Source organism: Thalassophryne amazonica, chromosome 17, assembly GCF_902500255.1.
Source record: "Thalassophryne amazonica chromosome 17, fThaAma1.1, whole genome shotgun sequence".
Classification (NCBI taxonomy): Eukaryota; Metazoa; Chordata; class Actinopteri; order Batrachoidiformes; family Batrachoididae; genus Thalassophryne; species Thalassophryne amazonica.
This window is the reverse complement of record NC_047119.1, coordinates 60,472,591-60,495,830: the sequence shown is the minus strand read 5'-3', so window position 1 is coordinate 60,495,830 and position 23,240 is coordinate 60,472,591. Positions and strand designations below refer to the sequence as shown.

General features: G+C 40.1%; 1 protein-coding gene across 1 annotated transcript in view; it reads left to right on the top strand.

Annotated features, from left to right (window-relative positions):
* Nucleotides 1-23,240, top strand: part of grk3 (G protein-coupled receptor kinase 3) — a 184,566-nt gene that overhangs the window by 115,155 nt on the left and 46,171 nt on the right. Inside the window, exons 4-10 of the mRNA XM_034193073.1 lie at nucleotides 12,369-12,470; nucleotides 13,294-13,368; nucleotides 15,727-15,788; nucleotides 15,887-15,938; nucleotides 16,021-16,112; nucleotides 16,216-16,315; nucleotides 16,432-16,510. Coding sequence (XP_034048964.1) covers nucleotides 12,369-12,470; nucleotides 13,294-13,368; nucleotides 15,727-15,788; nucleotides 15,887-15,938; nucleotides 16,021-16,112; nucleotides 16,216-16,315; nucleotides 16,432-16,510 — 562 coding nt within the window. The remainder of the gene's footprint in view (nucleotides 1-12,368; nucleotides 12,471-13,293; nucleotides 13,369-15,726; nucleotides 15,789-15,886; nucleotides 15,939-16,020; nucleotides 16,113-16,215; nucleotides 16,316-16,431; nucleotides 16,511-23,240) is intronic.

Here is a 23,240-nt window from a genome sequence, read left to right as displayed (position 1 = left end):
AGAGTAAGCTCTATTGTGTGTATGTCGCAGTCTATGAAATGCTTATTTGCATATACTCGTACAGCAGGCAAAATACTCTATACAATATATGTGTAATATTAACCACCACAAGATTCAGTTCATACACAGGAAGTCAGGTCCATGAGCAAGGGTTTTCCTGCATAGAGAAATGTGAGACGCCTGCCTCATTATAATTTTGTGCCGCCTCCATCTCAGGCTGGTGTCAACACTGGGCTTTGCTCAAAGTAAAGTTATGTCAAAATATATTTTAGTCATACAGTGAGGCAAATAAGTATTTGATCCACTGTCTGTTTTCCCACCTACAAAGAAGGGAGAGGTCTGTAATTTTTATCGTAGGTACACTGTGAGACAGAATCATAATAATAATAGAAAATCACATTGTATGATATTTAAATAACATTTTATTTGCATTTTATTGCATGAAATAAGTATTTGATCACCTACCAACCAATTCTGGCTCTCACAGACCTGTTAGTTTGTCTTTAAGAAGCCCTCCTATTCTGCACTCTTTACTAGGGATGGGTATTGATAAGATTTTAATGATATCGATGGCCTTATCGATTCCCTTATCGATAGCTCTTTTGAATTTTCTGTGTACTATAAGTAGGCTTTACAGGTTTTCTATGTCAACATTTTAAATTGGTCACTGGATCCTTTATCTCTGGACATAAATAAAAATAAATAAAACCTGTCAAAAGCATTTCCTTTCAGACCTTTTGGCATGAATGTCTCTCCATACCGCTGAGCTGAGCTCAGCTGGCTGCTGCAATGCAGGGCAGGACGTCTCTTTTTGAGAGAAAAAAAAAGTTTTGATTGCAGTTTGTTTGTATTACAACGTTTGGAAAGAGGTGCCATTTGATTTAAACGGCATTTCACTTTGAATTTATTAATTCCGACTGGACTCTATCATTCTAACTTGACTCGGCAGAGAGCCGCACAGCGTTTTGAGCTGTGTGGACAGAACGGAGGAACTAAGGAGTGGCTCCATAAGAAGCATTTCAAGGTCCTGGAGTGGCCTGGCCAATTTCCAGACCTGAACTCAATAGAAAATCTTTTGAGGGCACTGAAACTCGAAACCTTAAAGATCTGGAGAAGATCTGTATGGAGGAGTGGACCAAAATCACTGCTGCGGTGTGCAAACTTGGTCAAGAAAGTACAGGAAACGTCTGACCTTTGTAATTGCAAACAAAGGTTTCCGTACCAAATATGAAGGTCTGTTTCTATTGGATCAAATACTTATTTCATACAATAAAATGCAAATTAATTATTTCAAATACGATTTTCTGAATTTTTTTTTTCCTGTTTCCTGTTTTGTGTTTAAACACAAAAAACAAATACCAGTCACTAATGTAACACAGTGAAACAAACAAAGTAATACAACAGACAAACAAAAAAATAGCCACACAGGCAATTTTACTTAATTACGCAAACTATAACAAGTTAATACGAGGTCTATTAGAAAAGTATCCGACCTTATTATTTTTTTCAAAAACCATATGGATTTGAATCATGTGTGATTACATCAGACATGCTTGAACCCTCGTGGGCATGCGAGAGTTTTTTTCACGCCTGTCGGTTACGTCATTCGCCTGTGGGCAGTCTTTGAGTGAGGAGTCGTCCACCCGCTCGTCGATTTTTTTCATTGTTTAGGAATGGCTCAGAGACTGTTGCTTTGTTTGATAAAAATTTTTTCAAAACTGTAAGGCAAAAATTTTAACGGCTGATGAGAGATTTTGGTCTGGTAGTGTCGCTTTAAGGACGGTCCACGGCGCCTGATGGTGATCTGCGCTTCGAGGCGGCAGCGTCTCGCCGTTTCAAGTTGAAAACTTCCACATTTCAGACTCTGTTGACGCAGTAAGTCGTCAGAGAACAGAGAACTTTCAGAAGAAGTCGGCATGAGGAGTTTATTCGGACATTCCATTGTTAACGGTCATTTTGTAATGAAAGAATGTGCGGGCAGAGTCGCATGTTGGGCTGGACCCGACCGTGGGGGGTCGCGGCAGCAAAAACACCTCAGTTGGAAATCTTAACGGGCAAGTTGGAACATGCCCAAGCTGTTAAACAATTTCTCAGTTACTCACTTGTTGAAAGCCATTAAAAGCCGCCTGAATTCTACAAATGGTTTTCAACACAGAGGTGTTTTTCCTGTCGCAGCGCACACAGATTTGCCGAGTCGTCATGGAAACGACTCAGCAAATTTGCGCGTACGTCTTTCATTAAAAAAATGTCCTTAAACAGTGGAATGTCCGCATAAATTCCTCATGCCGGCCTCTTCTGAATCTTCTTTGTTCTCTCACGATGTCCTGGGTGAATTAAGCCTTAAATTAGGATGTTTTCAGCTCGAAACAGGCCGACGACAGCGCCTGGAAGCGCTGCAGGACGTCCCGCTCCGTGGGAAGTCCTTACACCGACAGAAACACCCCATAATCTCTCATCAGCCGTTAAACTTTTCACAGAAAACCAGCTTAATTTCTCGAATAGTGTCCACTCGGATATTCCTCACAGGTCCAGAAAAAATTTTGATAAAGCAACGCGCGCCGTCTCGAGCAGTGTGTGAAACAAAGGAATTCAGCCGAGAGGGCGGGACCACATCTCACTCAAGGCCTGCCCACAGGGAAATTACATCACCGACACGCGTGAAAAAACTCACGCATGCGCACGAGGGTTCAAGCATGATTGGTGTAATCGCATGTCATTCAAATCCATATAGTTAAAAAAAAAAATAAAAGGGTCGGTTTATTATCTAAGAGACCTCGTATATTATTTTTATACAGTCTTTTAAAACAAGCCATGTACTAGATACTTTAATGCAATCTAAACAATCATTCCACACTCTAACACCCTTTACGGAAACGCAGTGACCTTTAGCAGTAGTTTGAATCTTTCTTCTATCAGATAACCAAAGTTCCACACAAATTATAACTGGACTCTAATTTTAAACAGCTCCTGGACATGTTGAAGCAAGAGTCCATTTTTTAACTTTATACGTTATCTGTATTGTAAAATAATCAACCAAGTCCTAAAATTTCAAAAACTGAAGACGAACAAACAATGAATTTGTTGGTTCACGATATGGTTTTTTACTTATCACTCTTACAGCTTTTTTTTGTAACAGAAATATTGGATTAGTATTTGTTTTATATGTATTTCTCCAAACTTCAATGCAGTAAGTCATATAAGGGACATGTAATGAGTGATACAATGAAACCAACAGATGCTGGGGGAGAAAGTATTGTACTTTGTACAAGATACGAGTAACTTTTGATATTTTTGATATATTTGTTGTGATTTGGCGCTATATAAATAAAATTGATTTGATTTTGGGCTCATTATGTTTTATGAGTTTTCCAACTGCACTTATCATCAACAAAAAGTTTGAGATTCAATTTCAATGCCATTCAACGATAATTTACTGCTTAAATTTCTAGGCTTATTTCCAAATATAATGCACTTAGTTTTGCTGAAATGAAGTGATAACTTATTAGAGTCAAACCAATATTTAAATTTTTGCAGTTCCCTCTCCACCAAGTCCAAGAGCTGTCTCAAATTACTCCCACTACCAACCACAGTTGTATCATCGACAAACAAAATACATCTCAAAGACTTAGAAACCAAACCTATATCATTAATATACAACAAAAACGATAATGGCCCGAGGACTGACTTCTGGGGCACTCCACACGTAATCCTCAATAATTCTGATTTTATCCCACCAAGATGAACACACTATCTATTATGTAAATAGCTAGCTATCCAGTTAAAGGCCAGTCCTCTAATACCATACATCTGTAATTTTTCCAATAATATGGTATGATCAGTAGTATCAAATGCTTTCTGTAAATCATAAAAAAAACAGTGTATCATTGCTTCTTCTCTATTGCATTTGTAACTTGTTCCACAAAGTCTATTAAAGCCAAAGAAGTTTAGATTTTTTTTTCTGAAACCATACTGCTGTTCGTTAAGTATATGATGTTTTTCTATAAAATTGTTCAACCTCTTTACAAATATTATAATATAATATTTCCAGAATTTTAGAAAACTGTGGTAACAACGAGATTGGCCTATAATTTGAAAAAACATGTTTATCACCAGATTTAAACAATGGTATCACCTTAGCAATTTTCATTCTGGAGGGAAATTTCCCAGTCATGAGTGACAGATTACAAATATATGTTAAAGGTTTGATAATACAATCAATAATGTTCTTAATCAAAACCATATCAAAGCTATCTATCAGTGGATTTTTTTCCATTAATTTTGTGAGCTATATGAAAAAATTATTTTTCATCCGTTTCTCTAATAAACATGAATTTTATTAATTAATTTACAGTTGTCCATAGACTTTGTTGTAGTTACAATTGAGTTTGACAAATTTTTACCAACATTAACAAAATAATCATTAAAATAATCAGCAATAATTTTATTTCCTTTTACAATTTTATCAGACTCTATATAAAAAAAAGATCTTAATCCACATAATAATATAGTTGTGTAAAAATGTTATGCAGACAAAGGGTGTGGTCGGCTTGTTAAAGTTTACCGTGGCAACAGTGTCTTCATGCCAAACTGGAAGTTCTATGAGCAGAATCCACATCACTACTTTGTTTGTTGTTGTTGCTGTTGTTTCTTCTTTTTCTTTTTTCCTTTTTTTTTTCCTTCTTTTTCTTCATCATCATCATTGGCAACCTCTTGCTCTCAGTTGACTGTGCCATTATTAACAATGAGCACAGACAGGGTGCGGAGTAACACATTAAATGTGAAAAGGTTTTAATATTTTGCCACCATTTTCGCAGTATTTTATGCTCTGAAATCTCACACGATTAACCAACTGGATTTGCAGCAAAGATGTAATTGGATTAGAATATTTATTTGTCTCACTATGTTTGCCCTCTTGGGCACAAATAATACAAGGCCTTACTTGTTAATTGCCATTTTTGTTTCCTGGTGCACATTCATGTACATTTATTTGATCGTCATACGTGGTGGCAGAACGTCTGTCAGATTCTGCTGCCCAGTGATGCAGGTAGTAGAATTTATCAGCACAGCACAAAAAGTCAATCTTTTTACTTATGTAACTGTTGACCAGGTCTAGGAAGCACTTGACTCAACACGTGCGTCTCCGTATGTGATGTGTTGACAGACTTTCCGTGTTAAGGTGAATTCTTTTTATTTTATACAAGGTCACATCAGCAAGACGTCTAATAAGAAGAAAGTTGGACATTCTTTGTGGCCACCAGTAGGTTGGGTCTGTGATGCCTTGTGAATGTGCTGAAGCTCCAAGGACTACAGGAGTTTGATGAAGCTTAGTACTATAGGTTAGATTATACATTGCTAAACTTGCATGTGTCATGTTGGGCTCTGTGACACTGGTTAAGATCACCATTGCCTTTTTTTTTTTAACCCCATGTATGGTCTGTTTTTCTGATGTGAGCAAAGTAAATAAGATAATAAGTTCTTGAAATGTACTGTAAGGTGCTAAGCTGTCCGAGATCTTACCTCTGATCTCTTGATTTGATCCACTCAGTCACATCTTATTGTCGTGGTCACAATCCCAGCTCACCGAAATCACTTCCTGCTTGTTTTACTGCTTTACCTGCTCAGTCAGCTGGGTTCAGCCAATCAAAACCTGGCAGGTGCCAGACTTTAGTAACCGTGAATAGATCCGATGAGAGGGGCAGATGATGTTCAAAGCAGGGTCGGTGACCACTGGATTATTTTGTGTATGTGTGTGTGTGTGTGTGAGACACAATGACAAATGAGTCTTTTGTCAGTGCTCGTGTCTACACTCTCAGCTTGAGCAAGTTAAACATTTGCATGTGGTGATGACCACTTCACTGTGATGGTGTTTGCAGCACTTCAATCATGTGTTGAGACCGTCCTTGGACACTGTTTGGGTGAATATCTTTACAAATGAAAATTGCAGCAGACTCTTTGTTCGGTTGCATCACCAAGTGAGTGAGATGACGCTATTTGTGGACTCCAGCCTGAAAATTCAGCAGGGCTGTGTCACAAACACGTATTTGGCTCTGTGTTGAACAATTTACAGTCTCATATCCGTGTGTGTGTGTGTGTGTGTGTGGGTGTGTGTGTGTGTGTGTGTGTTGCGTGTTGCTAATTTATGGCAGGAGACTCTGTGCTGATTCTCCATACATCTGAAAACTCTTATCCCGTGGAGTGTTAAATTTTTCAGTTGTGCAGCAAATGTAAAATTATTATTATTAATTTAACTACACTTGAGAAATTAATACAAAGGAAAAACTTTTGTATATTCATAATATTAAATACATACTTTCTTTTGAAGATTCATCACAGGGTGCCAATATCTGTGCCATGTATGTTTGCATTTTATGTCTATTTATTCCACAGTATTTAGACAAGATTAGTTTTATATTGGAATTTGGAGTAATATAATATTACCACAACACGTCTGTAATATTTGTGCCTGATATTTACAGGAGATGAAATTATATTATAAATATCACAGATGGGAGTGGCTGCTCAATAAGTACGCCCGATGCTCCTTTTTAAAGAAAAAACCCCCACAAGGGTTCTATGCTTTATTCATTTTACATGTGTGTGTTCTCTTCTGTGTGACAGATTTATATATCGATAGTCACTATAATTTATGATGCAGCAGTTTCACCTGTTTTATTTATTTACGTCAGCTGTTTGTTCTCTGTGCAGAGGTGTGTTGTATGCAGACGGCTCATACCTTCATGTCCACCCCACTGACTTTGTCTTTCACCCTCAAGCGACCGAGTGAGGTCATTTATGACCCCGGGCATGTTTTTGTGCACCATTTTTCTCATTTTAATTGGAAAAAGGTTTCCTACCATTAATTTGTCAATCTGTTTGTCCTGCATTTGTTCAGAGAATTTTGCAAGGATCGGATGATTCATGTGGCAAGTATAATCCATACTTGTGCAGGGTCACTTATGACCCCGGGAAGATCTGAGATTTTTGACATTATAGCTGCAGATGGTAATTTATTCTAATTTAACTCTAATCATTATATTATTATGTTTTTCAAGGAAGACACAAACCTAGAATGGCAAGATTTACAGCGGCACAAGCATTGAGACTGATTCTTGATACCTAGAATTAGAATGAAAAGGATGATGGACAAATATATTAGAGAGTGAAATAAATATGAAGAACCCTGAAACAATTGCTTATATAGAAATATTCCAATATAAAGTCAATGGGGTCATAAATAACTCCACTCAGTCATATTAGTCACTGAAATTGCTTGGTCGCTTGAGGGTTAAAATGTGTCTATTTTTAATCTGCACGGTTACTAGGGTGCACAGTGAGAGAATGCACAGAGGTAAGGTGCTGACATGAACATGGTCAAATGATTTCAGAGGTTGTAGCTGAAACTCACGTGTGAAGGTTTAATCAAATCAAATCAATTTTAATTATATAGCACCAAATCACAACAGACAGTTGCCCCAAGGCGCTTTATATTGTAAGGCAAAAGCCATACAATAATTACAGAAAAACCCCAACGGTCAAAACGACCCCCTGTGAGCAAGCACTTGGCGACAGTGGGAAGGAAAAACTCCCTTTTAACAGGAAGAAACCTCCAGCAGAACTAGGCTCAGGGAGGGGCAGTCTTCTGCTGGGACTGGTTGGGGCTGAGGGGAGAGAATCAGGAAAAAGACATGCTGTGGAAGAGAGCAGAGATCAATTACTAATGATTAAATGCAGAGTTGGTGCATACAGAGCAAAAAGAGAAAGAAACACTCAGTGCATCATGGGAACCCCCCAGCAGTCTAAGTCTGTAGCAGCATAACTAAGGGATGGTTCAGGGTCACCTGATCCAGCCCTAACTATAAGCTTTAGCAAAAAGGAAAGTTTTAAGCCTAATCTTAAAAGTAGAGAGGGTGTCTGTCTCCCTGATCCGAATTGGGAGCTGGTTCCACAAGAGAGGAGCCTGAAAGCTGAAGGCTCTGCCTCCCATTCTACTCTTGAAAACCCTAGGAACTACAAGTAAGCCTGCAGTCTGAGAGCGAAGCACTCTATTGGGGTGATATGGTACTATGAGGTCCCTAAGATAAGATGGGACCTGATTATTCAAAACCTTATAAGTAAGAAGAAGAATTTTAAATTCTATTCTAGAATTAACAGGAAGCCAATGAAGAGAGGCCAATATGGGTGAAATATGCTCTCTCTTTCTAGTCCCCGTCAGTACTCTAGCTGCAGCATTTTGAATTAACTGAAGGCTTTTCAGGGAACTTTTAGGACAACCTGATAATAATGAATTACAATAGTCAGCCTAGAGGAAATAAATGCATGAATTAGTTTTTCAGCATCACTCTGAGACAAGACCTTTCTAATTTTAGAGATATTGCACAAATGCAAAAAAGCAGTCCTACATATTTGCTTAATATGCGCATTGAATGACATATCCTGATCAAAAATGACTCCAAGATTTCTCACAGTAGTTTCTCCTGCAGTTTAACTAATTGGTGTGTGTCCTCTGGCTTCATGGATAGATAAAGCTGGGTATCATCTGCGTAACAATGAAAATTTAAGCAATGCTTTCTAATAATACTGCCTAAGGAAAGCATGTATAAAGTGAATAAAATTGGTCCTAGCACAGAACCTTGTGGAACTCCATAATTAACCTTAGTCTGTGAAGAAGACTCCCCATTTACATGAACAAATTGTAATCTATTAGATAAATATGATTCAAACCACCGCAGCGCAGTGCCTTTAATACCTATGGCATGCTCTAATCTCTGTAATAAAATTTTATGGTCAACAGTATCAAAAGCAGCACTGAGGTCTAACAGGACAAGCACAGAGATGAGTCCACTGTCTGAGGCCATAAGAAGATCATTTGTAACCTTAACTAATGCTGTTTCTGTACTATGATGAATTCTAAAACCTGACTGAAACTCTTCAAATAGAACATTCCTCTGCAGATAATCAGTTAGCTGTTTTACAACTACCCTTTCAAGAATTTTTGAGACAAAAGGAAGGTTGGAGATTGGCCTATAATTAGCTAAGATAGCTGGGTCAAGTGATGGCTTTTTAAGTAATGGTTTAATTACTGCCACCTTAAAAGCCTGTGGTACATAGCCAACTAATAAAGATAGATTGATCATATTTAAGATCAAAGCATTTATTAATGGTAGGGCTTCCTTGAGTAGCCTGGTAGGAATGGGGTCTAATAGACATGTTGATGGTTTGGAGGAAGTAACTAATGAAAATAACTCAGACAGAACAATCGGAGAGAACGAGTCTAACCAAATACCGGCATCACTGAAAGCAGCCAAAGAGAACGATATGTCTTTGGGATGGTTGAGTCATTTTTTCTCCAATAGTTAAAATTTTATTAGCAAAGAAAGTCATGAAGTCATTACTAGTTAAAGTTAAAGGAATACTCAGCTCAATAGAGCTCTGACTCTTTGTCAGCCTGGCTACAGTGCTGAAAAGAAACCTGGGGTTGTTATTATTTTCTTCAATTAGTGATGAATAGTAAGATGTCCTAGCTTTACGGAGGGCTTTTTTTTATAGAGCAACAGACTCTTTTTCCAGGCTAAGTGAAGATCTTCTAAATTAGTGAGATGCCATTTCCTCTCCAACTTACGGGTTATCTGCTTTAAGCTGCGAGTTTGTGAGTTATACCAGGGAGTCAGGCACTTCTGATTTAAGACTCTCTTTTTCAGAGGAGCTACAGCATCCAAAGTTGTGCTCAATGAGGATGTAAAACTATTGACGAGATAATCTATCTCACTCACAGAGTTTGGGTAGCTACTCTGCACTGTGTTGGTATATGGCATTGGAGAACATAACAAAGAAGGAATCATATCCTTAAACCTAGTTACAGCGCTTTCCGAAAGACTTCTACTGTAATGAAACTTATTCCCCACTGCTGGGTAGTCCATTAAAGTAAATGTAAATGTTATTAAGAAATGATCAGACAGAAGGGGGTTTTCAGGGAATACTGTTACGTCTTCAATTTCCATACCATAAGTCAGAACAAGATCTAAAGTATGGTTAAAGTGGTGGGTGGACTCATTTACATTTTGAGCGAAGCCAATTGAGTCTAATAATAGATTAAATGCAGTGTTGAGGCTGCCATTCTCAGCATCTGTGTGGATGTTAAAATCGCCCACTATAATTATCTTATCTGAGCTAAGCACTAAGTCAGACAAAAGGTCTGAAAATTCACAGAGAAACTCACAGTAATGACCAGGTGGACGATAGGTAACAACAAATAAAACTGGTTTTTCGGACTTCCAATTTGGATGGACAAGACTAAGAGTCAAGCTTTCAAATGAATTAAAGCTCTGTCTGGGTTTTTGATTAATTAATAAGCTGGAGTGGAAGATTGCTGCTAATCCTCCCCCTCAGCCCGTGTTAAGAGCATTCTGACAGTTAGTGTGACTCGGGGGTGTTGACTCATTTAAACTAACATATTCATCCTGCTGTAACCAGGTTTCTGTAAGACAGAATAAAATCAATATGTTAATTAATTATTATATCATTTACTAACAGGGACTTAGAATAGAGAAACCTAATGTTTAATAAACCACATTTAACTGTTTTAGTCTGTGGTGCAGTTGAAGGTGCTGTATTATTTTTTCTTTTTGAATTTTTATGCTTAAGTAGATTTTTACTGGTTGTTGGTGGTCTGGGAGCAGGCACCGTCTCTACGGGGATGGGGTATTGGTGGGATGGCAGGGGGAGAGAAGCTGCAGAGAGGCGTGTAAGACTACAACTCTGCTTCCTGGTCCCAACCCTGGATAGTCACGGTTTGCAGGGTTTAATAAAATTGGCCAGATTTCTAGAAATGAGAGCTGCTCCATCCAAAGTGGGATGGATGCCATCTCTCCTAACAAGACCAGGTTTTCCCCAGAAGCTTTGCCAATTATCTATGAAGCCCACCTCATTTTTTGGACGCCACTCAGACAGCCAGCAATTCAAGGAGAACATGTGGCTAAACATGTCACTCCCGGTCCGATTGGGGAGGGGCCCAGAGAAAACTACAGAGTCCGACATTGTTTTTGCAAAGTTACACACCGATTCAATGTTAATTTTAGTGACCTCAGCTGACCTTAATGTCAGCTATAGCTGAGTTGATTTGTTTTGCAAGCATAGCTGGTGAAGGCTAAAGGCCCTTTCACACCCGGCCTGCATAGATTTGCATATGCTGCGTATCTAATATGCAGGAACTCCTGTGTCAGTTGCGTGCAGCAGGGGGGGAGCTTGGCTCCACAGGACTACCCAGACAGGCAGATGGAATTGATACGTTGGAAAAAGTCAGAATACATTATTTCCAGGAGTTAATGGACTTTATTACTGATTTCTCTTATCTGATTTCTCCTCTGGTTTATCATTTTAACTGTGCCGCGCTGCAGGTGTGCGCTCTGATTTCTCTTCTAGTTTATCTTCCTTCTTGTGCAGTGCTGCAGGTGTGCGCTTTGATGTGTGTTCTAGTTTATCTTCTTGTGCAGCGCTGCAGGTGTGCGCTCTGATGTGTGTTCTAGTTTATCATTCTTCCTGTAACCGTGGAGCTGCAGCCGGTAATCACGATCCGTCCATGAATGGACGTGGAGATGTCCTCCGTGAGGAGTTACACTGGATGTGGACATGTCCTCTCGCTAGCAATCGGTCTGTGAGCAGGAGTTAATGGACTTTATTTTACACAATTGTGAGAGAAGAAGTGAGAGATGAGAGAGGAGGTGAGAGTGCCGAGGAGCTGCAGCCAGGCTGTAAGGAGCATGTTTTTCTTGTAATTTTTCACGTGCTCTTTGAGCGGTGTAGTTTTACTGCATTGTGTTACGGTATTAAAAGTTCGACAACAATCCTGCCTGATTTATAGCTTGGCAACAGTGGAGCACAGCGGGAATCATAAATTGGCGTGGGGTAGTGTGGTATTGTGTGTGTGTGTGGCATCCAGTCACATTAAGTACCTTAACGTTGCCTCAACTTGCATGAAAACTACTTCCTTTCTGCATCCAGTGCTTTCGCCGAAAATCAGCGAAAAAATTTAATGTTTAATTTTTTGCGTCTGTTTCGCGTCGCTCTTTGTGTCCGTCAGTGTATTGTGGCGTTAGGCTGCATAAACTTGGCGTCGTCATGACGCAACTCTGCGTTGACCTGGTGTGAAAGGGGCTTAAGTGGACACCCAAATTTCACCTCACAGCGGCAAATAGATTATGATTTTAAGAGATGTGGGGATGGAGCGTTTGTGTGCCTGGGTTTTGCCACCCAGGACCCAAGGTGGGTCCGTGCTGTCGTAGATGTGGCATGTGATTGTGTGTGTCACAAAGTACAATCTTAAATCCACTATACAGAAATAATAATGTTTATCCTGTTTACGTGTCTTTCAGATTAAAGAATACGAGAAGCTGGACTCTGAGGAGGAGAAGTTGAGTCGCAGCCGACAGATTTACGACGGCTACATCATGAAGGAGCTTCTGTCATGTTCACACGTGAGGACACACTTTAATCCCCTTATTGTCACGTTGAAATGAGGCCTCTTTTTGTTGTTTAACTGTTGCTCACTTTAATCCTCTCCCTCCCAACTCTTCTGTCCTTTGCTGCACGGTGAAACTGTCTGATAAGACAGGCGATTAAGTTGTGCACATGTCATTCATCACAGAACCTCCTGTGGACAAACTGTATCGGCATGAATTACCCACCAATTCCCATTGATGTCAAAATGGGAGCCTTGCTACTGTCAAGACATGAAGTTTGTAAAATGTGTAAAAAAAAATAAAATAATAATAATAATAATTTTGCCTGGGAGGTTAATTCTAGTTTAATGGCTGCAAAAAAAAGAACAAGCCAGAGTTACCCTGGATGAATGGGGGAAAAGAACTAAAGCTTGGCACAGGCTGAGTGTGATTTGAAGACAGAGTAATGATGGGAAATCCTGCATATTTGGCCCGCTCTAGGTTTCTGTTGAAACCCCCTTTCTGATCTGCACTGTCGCACTCTTAGAATTGGTCAAAACATCCACATCCAGCACACACACACACACACACACACACACACACACCACAGTGCAGTTTTTTGTATTCTCCTGCGAGGCAGCAGTTTTGGACGTAAAACAAAGTTTTTGCTTGCAGATGTCTAATGGGAGGAAGTTATTAAAAACACTCCCACGTACTTGCAGATATTGGTCTTGGCAGCAGCCTCTTCACAGCACAGTGTCCTGTACATGTCACACTCGGGGACACATGTAACACAGACATAACAGAACTGAAATCAGTTGTGATGCTGCATTTTTAATGACCATTTCTTTATTTTCAGCCATTTTCTAAAAAAGCAGTGGACCACGTTCAAAGTCACTTGGCCAAGAAACAAGTTCCCCCAACTCTCTTCCAGGTAAACGCCTTTCAGCGTGTTCACACGTCTACGGTGATTTGTGTTTTAACTTCCTTGTTTGCTGTCAGAAGCATCAACATTCAGCAGGACAAAATGTATTACAAAAATGAATCATTCAAAATAACAAAAAAAAACTGTAAGAACTGTATAATGACTGAAAATATGTCAGTGTTGACGAAAATGGTTTTATGAAAAAGATCTGGCAACTCATGTTGAAGGTGTCAGCACTGACTAATGGAAGTAAACTAGATTATTACAGAGTTCATTATGTTGATAGACTTAGCCTGCGGAGGGTGACGAGCAGCTGGAGCTCAGGCCCTGAACATCACCGTTTGCTTTCACATGCAGACCTACTTGCAAGATGATTAACTTCCTCATCTTTAAAATGCGGGTTGAAGACGAGGTCTCACAGAGGAAGAAACCCACAGAAACAAACTCATGATTCTTACTAAAAAAAAATAAAAAAAAAACCCAGCCTGCTTACTCTGCCTGTGCTAATCACTATGCTACCATTCTACTTTAAGAACAACCTCTTGTATTTATAATTCACAACCTCTGCGTGCACACACACACGCACGCATGCACACTATAGTCATGTCCATAAGTAGTTTGTTATTTTTTGTATTTTTGTCTCTAAACACCACAATGCAGTTGAAGTGAAACAATCGAGAGGTGATAGTAGTGTTGAGTTTAACAAAAATATCATCTTAACCATTTAGAAATTACAACCAATTATATAAAAAAAGTCCCTCCATATGTAATTGGATGAGCTGAATATAAGGATTTTGAACACACGCTTTATCTAATAACGGCCATTATCTGATTATGAGAAATCATATTATTAACACATCTGAATTCCCCAGTATGCCGGTTTCTTTGGTACATGTACAGTATCCTGCAAACGTATTGGAACACTTGGTATTTCACACATTTTAATTTGTTTGTGCCATTTCAAATGCAAAAAATAAAAGTTTCTAGAATGATCTTCCTTTAAACTCAAATTCAAAGCAAATTTCTACAACTTGATATAAATCCATTAAAATTGTAAAAGCCAAGATGATGAATTGCATAAGTAGTGGAACACTTTGGTATAATACCTGTAAATAATATGTTTTATTGCCAGTTTTCTTCAGACAAATCAGGAGATGGATACATGAACATTTCCAAGTCACCCAATATTTCTTGGAATTTATTTACATCAATTATGTACAAATACAAACAGTTTGGCACTCTATGGTAAATCTGTGTGGAGTAGACAGTTCTCAAAAACTGAGTGACTGTGCAAGAAGGAGAAGAGTGAGGAAAGCCACCAAGACACCCAGACAACCCAGAAGAAGTTATAGGCTTCTGTGGCTGTGACTGGAGAAATTGTGCATCGTGCATGTTTTGCATTTTGCATCCCCAGTTATACACCTTCATGTTGAAGTGGTACTGAAGAGGGTTTTCTTAAAAAGAAGACCTGACAGTTCATCTACAATTTGCCAAAAGGTACATCGGAGATGCAAGTCTAGATTTGATGTTTTGGTGAATGAAAATCCTCCTCTATACCACTTCATCATGAAGCTGTATAACTGGGATGTATAACTGTATAAGTGCATGCAAACGCAAGAGATCAGGTTATTACAGGTCCTATCCAGCACGACCAGATGCTACATGAGTTTCTCACATTTATATCACACGAGCTAATATGGGAGGGCACCAGTCCCACACACACTCTGTAATCCATAGATCTGATGGGAATTTTTTACTCCCTTCAATAGAGAAAAAATGATTAAGTCAACAGCCAGTCGGTGAAAGTGTACCTGAGAAGGTAAAATGCAAATGAAAATGCACCAGTGTTCAAATAATAATAATATACATAAATATGGAAATCATTCATGATTACCACAGACATGGAGACTGGTCACGCACGCATTCTTGGCTCAGACATTGCTGGAAAAGGCCGGTTGTTTTTACGAGGGGGGCCTTTGACCCATTGGCATTTTTACCCAGGAACATTCCCGCAGTAGATTTACTGTAACAATTAATTTCTTCCAACATCAGATTTTTCTCAGTCATCACTGACTGTGTCATTGTTTGATTCATACTTTGCATAATTGGACAGCTGTTATCTTTCACAGTTAATTGTTATGTTCCTCATCTTTCAAATAAAAGAAGAACTGTCCACATAGACGAGTCCAGATTCATCCCAACAATGTGCAAGGAAGAGATTTGCAGGCATTTGTGGAGACTTTCTGTCGCACAGACACCGAGAGAGCAGTCCCTGAAACAGCCCCGGGACACAATCTCACAGGCTGCGTAACCTCCAGCTCCACAGGAACCCAGCCTGAGCCTCTGTTTGTGTCTGTCCCCCTGCAGCCATACATAGTGGAGATCTGTGACAGTTTGAGAGGGAACATCTTCCAGAAGTTCATCGAGAGGTGAGAGGCAGAAGGTGGACGAATGCTGCTCCGTGTCGATAGAAGAGTGAACTGCCGCACCCTTAATTAATCTGTTCTCCTCCCCCTCTCTTTCTTAGTGACAAATTCACTCGGTTTTGCCAGTGGAAGAACGTGGAGCTCAACATCCACGTGAGTGGTGGCTGGTAAAAGAATTTAAAGGTACGTTTGGCTCCTGTCCCGCTTGTGTTAATGCTGCGCTATCTGCTTTTAGCTGACCATGAATGACTTCAGCGTGCATCGGATCATCGGCAGGGGCGGCTTTGGCGAGGTGTACGGCTGCAGGAAGGCCGACACCGGCAAGATGTGAGGACTCGCACGGCCAGCACGCGTGGCAAAAAAAACAAACAAACAAAAAAAACAACCCGATTAGCCGTTAATCGACGATACTTAAGTGTTTGTTTGACAGGTACGCCATGAAGTGTTTGGACAAGAAGAGGATTAAAATGAAGCAGGGGGAGACGCTTGCGCTCAATGAAAGAATCATGTTGTCATTGGTCAGCACAGGGGTGAGTTATCTATCCAAAAAAAAAAAAGAGAAACAACTCCTCTTTTTACTTCTTTGTGTTGGGGAAACGCATCACAGCAGCTTGTTTCATGCACCGATTCATTCTTTTCCCTGCAGGATTGCCCGTTCATTGTGTGTATGACGTATGCCTTCCACACCCCCGACAAGCTGTGCTTCATCCTGGACCTCATGAACGGTGGGTTCACCTGTATCTCCCCCCCAACCACACACACAGGCCTGATAGTTCAGGAGTTGACGGCATTAATCTTAAGCTCAAACTTAAGATTTTGTGGGCAAAGTGCAAAATTAACCTTTTGTGTGTTTTAATAGATGGTGTGAGTACAGCATGATGGTGTTTTACAGCCATGTGGTCAAATAATACACTGTTTACAGTCTAAAAATGCTGACTATTAACATACTTTTCTGGAAAACACAATGTTATTGCCATAGCAAATGAACTGTGAGTGCAGGGTTCAACTTACAGAATGACAGAGTGTAATATTCAGTATAAATATTTGCCTTTTCATGGGTCATATCGCTGTGGCCCTTCTGTTGAAGAGCTGGAGTGTGCTGTCAGCACGCACCTTTTGTCCTTTTGTTGTTTTTAACGTGATGCGCTGCGGTATTCAGTTTCCTGATTACCTGACTTGCCGCAGTGTTGATGTTTGGCTGCCCTTGGCAGGTCCTGGTGACGGCCTTCTTCCCTGCCATGTCAATCCAATGTAGCACGTAGAACTCTGCACACCAGCTCTCATCATGGCTCTTCAAACCTGCGATAAACTTCACAAAACATCATCACCGTTTCTCGTGGAACTATGCATGTGCACCTTTCAAGATGTCTCACTTGTTTATTTCAATGGCTTTGTCATGATGTCAGCACAGTTTAAAAACAAACAAAACAAAACAAATCCCGTAGAAGGTGTTTTTTTAAGTAGTTGACCATTTTTTGATGTACAAACCCTACTCACTTACCAGTGCAAGGAAAAAGGACAGTTGACCTGGAGTTCAGACTGTTGAACACTGCTTACCAGAGGTGGCACGAAGTCACCATCAAGTCACTCTCAAGTCATCAATCTGCAAGTCCCAAATCAAGTCTCAAGTTAGCTTGCAAACAATTGGTGGTCATTATGACTTGAGACTTCACTTGGGACTTGCAGATTCATGACTTGAAAGTGACTTGATGTTGACTTCATCCCATCTCTGCTGCTTTACCCACTTAAAAGTAGAAAGGTGTGTTTTGTAAAATAATAGTCTCCATTAGTTTGAAAATCCTGGTCCATGTACAGCTGAAAACCTTCTTTTAGCTGCTTCTGTTTTTGCTCTGAGTGGATTTTGCACATTTTACACTGGATGAACTTCCTGGAGCAACTCCAGATATACTGAGAGATTGGGCAACAGGTGGGCTTTGAACGTCAGACCTTCTTGATATGAGGCGCTGCTCCAGTGCTCTCAGTCTGGCTCCACAAAGGGCCACAGGGCTGAAGGTTTTCAGTGCAATCAGAGACTCTGAGGTGATTTCACCCATGGACTCAGTTCTCCTACTCAAAGTGTGAAATCATCTTGTGAAGTCTGGTTGCGGGTTGCAGTGAAAGCCTACACCCTCTTTGTCCTTTCTGGAATCAGTACAGTTTTAGACGACTGAAATTGTTATTCCCCGTGTGCAGTCAATCAAGTAAAAAGTTGTCCATCGATCACACCGAAGCAGCTCTGTGACGGGCTGAAAATGATGCAACAGCCTTTGACAGCTGCTTAACTTTGGACCCATTCTTGAAACAAGCATTTAGGAATCCTAGCAGAACATGTCAAAGAAAAAAATAATTGTTTAAAAATAAACCCCAAGACAGACCTGAGGATAAATATGGCTGATCCAAAATACAGTTTACTGTGCCAGACCACCCTAAAGACAGAACGCTGTCAAAACAGCAAAAAGTAAACACTACTTAAAAGCATACATGTTTTGCATATAAAAATGTTTGGCAAATAAGACTGACTTCAGTTTCATTCTTAGGTGCCAGAGGCTGCTGGCTGCTGAATATTCTTATTCAGGGTTTCCCCTGCAATTGTCCAGGTCAACAATGCCTGTACTGTCAGACTGTCATGGAGGAACTCCCAGTTTACTGCATATACTGTATCTACATTATAGGAAAAAAAAAAATACATTTAACTGTAGAGTAGGTAGCTGAGTGGATAAGGAGCTGCACAACCAGTATGTAGATCTGAATTCGAATTGGACAAGACACTTAGTCTGCATTGTCTCAGTCCACGAGCTGTAAATGGGTATCAGCCTTAGCTGGGCAAGTAACCTGTGTCAGACTGGCATCCGATTCTCTTATCTTATAAGGTGCGCCGTCAAGATGAGGTGCCACGGATAAGTCTGTCGAGATGAGGTGCGTCGTCGAGATGAGGTTCCTTGCTTAACTGCATATGTGTGCACTGAAAAAATTACTTGATGAAGTTTGCTTATTTTGATGGGCAAGTAAATGTATAAATTGTTCATCCGAACGTAGTAATGTATAAAATCTACTCACTATAAAACGATAAGTATTTTTAACCTGGAGTTAGGTTATTTCGACAGGCAAAATATACATATACATACATTTATGCTGCTAACGTAAAATACAGAAAATGTTTTACTTACTAGGCTAAATACACTGAATACAATTAATAAATAAAAAAACTTTGACGGAAAAAAAAAAAAAAACAATGCGCATGCGCAGTTGCACGTCGAGCGAGTTACGTCATCTCGACGGGTTACGTCTTCAAGTCCAGGGTAGAGCGATGTGTGCATGCGCACACATGCACAGTAGCGCGACGCACCTCTTCTCGACGGGACACCGGCACCAGTGGGCCTCAGGACTCACATCACTCATCATTATCTTAGTATATGTTTGGTTACACATCGTTATGATCTCTAAAAGACATCGGGCTCAACCTGACACCACAGAACAAAGCCCCAGTTAAGACAATTTACAAACAAGACAAACAAACGTCAGGATGGGCTCGGCCACAAGACCAACCAGTTGTTTGTCAGATCACTGGCCAACCCTATAACTAAGCACCAAAACACACTCCTAAACTATAAGGAAAACAAAACCAAAAAAAAAACAAAAAAAAAACAGGTCAACTTGAGACCTCCAACCCTAACTAACAGTAAGATTAAAAGGACATTGTGCTGGTTTAGAGTGCGATCGTCTGAGCTCACTCTACCTGAGAACAGCAGCTTCTTCCTTTTAGTGCAGGGAAAAACATGCAGAACCCATGACCAACCAGTGCTCTGCAAATGAGCAAACGGGATCCACAAAAGGGTCACACATCATAAACAAGAACACATCAGTTGAGGGGGACTTAGCACGCCCCTTTACATCACACTGTGGGAACATTAAGTCTGTCTCCCCTGATTGATCCTTTGATGCTGGATTGTCCACTGTTTTGGCCAAAAAACAACAACAACAACAACAAAAAAAAACCCCACCAAAAAACCAAAACAAACCCTAATCGGGATCTGAAATTGGGTGTAATTGGAGCTCAAAGTAGCATCATGTTCCCCAAAAAAGTGAATAATCAGATTTAATTGGTGCAGATGGGGTAATCCTGGGTAAAAAATCGGTGAAAGTGGACCATCACACTGTTCTCTGAGCAGAAGCCTCCTGAATCTCCTCCACAACATTAAAGCTTTTAAAAGAATATCACTACTGTGGTCTTCAAAAGAAGACATTTTTGAGATTCTAACACAAATTCAAGCTTTTTGGAAACGTCTGGGGGGATGCCGCAGACGTTTGCACAAAAGGTTTGTGCAAAATTGTATAATGGGAATTATGTAATCAGCAAAAACTGGTTGCAATCATATATAATCGGGTATAGTAAGAGCTGTGATTACATACAGATTTCAGCTAAGAGTTTTGAAAGAAAACCAGACCAGATTGCCTCAATTCTGAGATCAGGATGGAAATTGGGGAGAAAAATCCATAATGGCAGACGGCCATTAGAGTACTGGTGACCATCATGGTATTTTTGCCGTGAGCAGAGCTTCAGCTATTTTGGGCTCCTTCAAAAATGAAAACTGTGAATAAAACAATGTCGAGTCTAACGATGGAGTATAATATGCGACTCCACAGCCAGGCTTGACTCCCCCCCCACCAAACCTCTAACAGCTAAAGAAATGCTGTGTTGCTAATAGGACAAGTACTCATCTTTATTTTTAAACATTGTTAGCAGCCCAGCCTCTCTGCTCACCTGTGAAGAATGCATTCTCGACAAGTTTTAGGGAGAAATGAACGAGACAGTACGGGGCATCGCTCCAACGGCTCTAAAGGAACATTGTGCTTTTCCGAACCTGCCATTTTGATATTGTAGTTATTACACACTCTTACGCTTTATGATGGCTTTCATCATATATTGCTGGTGATGATATTAAACCGCTGTGAAGGCTTTTTTTTCCTGATGCTGGTGCTTGTAGTGATGTCTCCTCACCTTTAGAGTGTAGAGAGAAACAGAAAAAGACTGGTTTGCAAAATGAGACCCATGCGTGACGCGAGTCGTTTAAAAAAAAAAAAAAAGAAAAAAAAAAAGCCAATTAACGGGCAGCTCCTGTACCTGTTCCTGACATCTGGAGAGTAGGTCCAGTTTGTTTGCAGCTTTGATCTCAGAACCATCCATTTTTAATTATTATTATTATTTATTACACTGTGGACAAGAGCGTTTATATTTTCCTCTGCCTCCGACACAGTAGTTTCACTTTCCACTGCTGTGTAATTCTTCAGTTTTTATGAAGTTTTCGGACCGTCTCTTATCATAACCAATGTCTTTCCACCTTCATCCCGCACAGTGCTCTTGTCATGAGACACCAAACGATGACCTCGTGTAAAGAAATGGAGGCATGACAGTATGGAGATTCCCGACCGCATGCACGCACCTGTCAATTTAGAATAAGTCTGACTCAAAGCATATGAAGAGTGGCGAGAACCAAAGTCGCTTGTGCGCACGTGTGTCGTGAATCTGCCGGTGACTTTGTGCACACACTTATTTTGTGTGGAGAGTAGAACATTTCTGTGCACATACCAGTGAATGTGGCTGTAGAAGCTTAATCGGTGGAGCTAAATCTAAGAGCTGTGTGCGGAGTTTGAAAAATGGTGTTTCAACTTTGGTAATTTGTGGTGTTAATACAACGTATATGCAAGTTGGATATTGTTGGCTAAAGCATGCAAAATGGTCAAAATGTCCCAGTGTGAGCCACGGTTCAGAAGCCAAAGATCATTTGGTAATGCCTGCTACCAACCATGTGGCAGCCTGCAGCGCGACAGTTTGAATCGCAAGCTACATTAGCGCACCAGCTAATGGTTTCTTCTTTTCAGCACCAGATGTCTTGATTTGTGTTTTTGACTTGCTGGAGAAGTTGCTTTTAAAACATACTGACACTTGAGTTGGTCAGTTGCAGCATTCTGAGCGGCCTAAAAACTACTGACAAAAACGCCTGTTCTGAGGAGCACAGCTTCAATTCCACTCGCTACAACAACTGCTACCTAGCTCCATGCACCAATCAATTCTAAAATTTCGCATCCAGAGTACATTTTGGTGTCCCAAATGTAAACTATTGAAAAACAGCTGCACCCCCCCCAACAATTTTCCAGGTTCTGTCTTTCCTTAACTGTAACCGTACTTCAATAAACGAAAAGTCATTCACAAACTCAGTTCAGGTTAATTCAAGTTGTTTGTGCCTTTGGGTATTGTAAGTAGAACTTGCCCAGTCATGCACCATAAGGGTCATCTACTTTTCCCATGAGGTGTGATGTGGTGTTTCCTGTAGGCATTGTTTCCAGTGAAAAATGAGCTCAACTTCCCTGTAAGTTTACCAAGCCACCGGCACACTGTAGAACATCTAGTCTTTAGACGTCATGTTCAGGCCACTTAAGCAGCCATTTCTGTTCACTCCAAAATTTTTGTTGTCTTTGTTTTTTTGTTTTTGTTTTTTCCATAGTCTACTTTTTGTGTTTTTGGTTCAAGTTGTGTAATCACCAATAGGGGTGAAATGAAGACACATATGACGTACTTCTGGGGACATCCCCAGTATCATTATTCATATTAAATCTTGCTAAAACGTACCAACACGACCTCTCCCGTTTGCCTCATCTTCCCGTCTCCACTGGGAAAGCTGCACTTTTCGTCACTGCTTCAGTGATTTCAGCCGAAAACAAAACGGTACACTATTTTTCCGTTAGAAGTGATGCTGTGTTTGTGCAGGCTGTCCCTGGAAGTGGTCAAATCCCACAATATCACGCAGGGGTTCAAACAAGATGAGTACAATGCTAGCACAGTACTGTTTGCTAAAAGTAACGTGTCTGCTCTTCTGGATTATTGATTTATTAATTTTTTTTAAGCATTTTGAACTAAAAGGTGTGAGGTATCGGGGTGTTTCAGGAACTGTTAAGTGATGCTGCATTTCGACGTCTTGCAGCATGGTGGCCTATTTTACAGCATAAGATATTTGGTGGCCTTGGCTGGTGTTTATTTCTTATTTCCGATTGCAATTTTAAATTGTCACACATGTTTATAAATAGCTCTGTACTGTCTGATTGGTTGCCCCAGATGTTCTGGTGCTAGTTACAATAATCCCACTAGTCCTACTACTGCTACTACTACTACTACAAATAATAATAATCATAATTAAAAATAATAATAATGGGAATTATGCGGGCCATATTTAACATTACATGATCTGGGATACAGCAGGACTGGCCTGTTTCTCAGGTTGCGATAATGCGATCCCTGATGCAGTCTCTATCTGAGCTCTATCAGGTCTTCACTCAGGATTTCCAGCTCATCTTGCAATAAGTAATCACCATCCAGAGTGTATGCTGTGTGGTTTTCCACTGCTTCACTGTTTGTTGTACTGATCACTATCCAGCATGAGAAATACGTTTAGAGAGCGA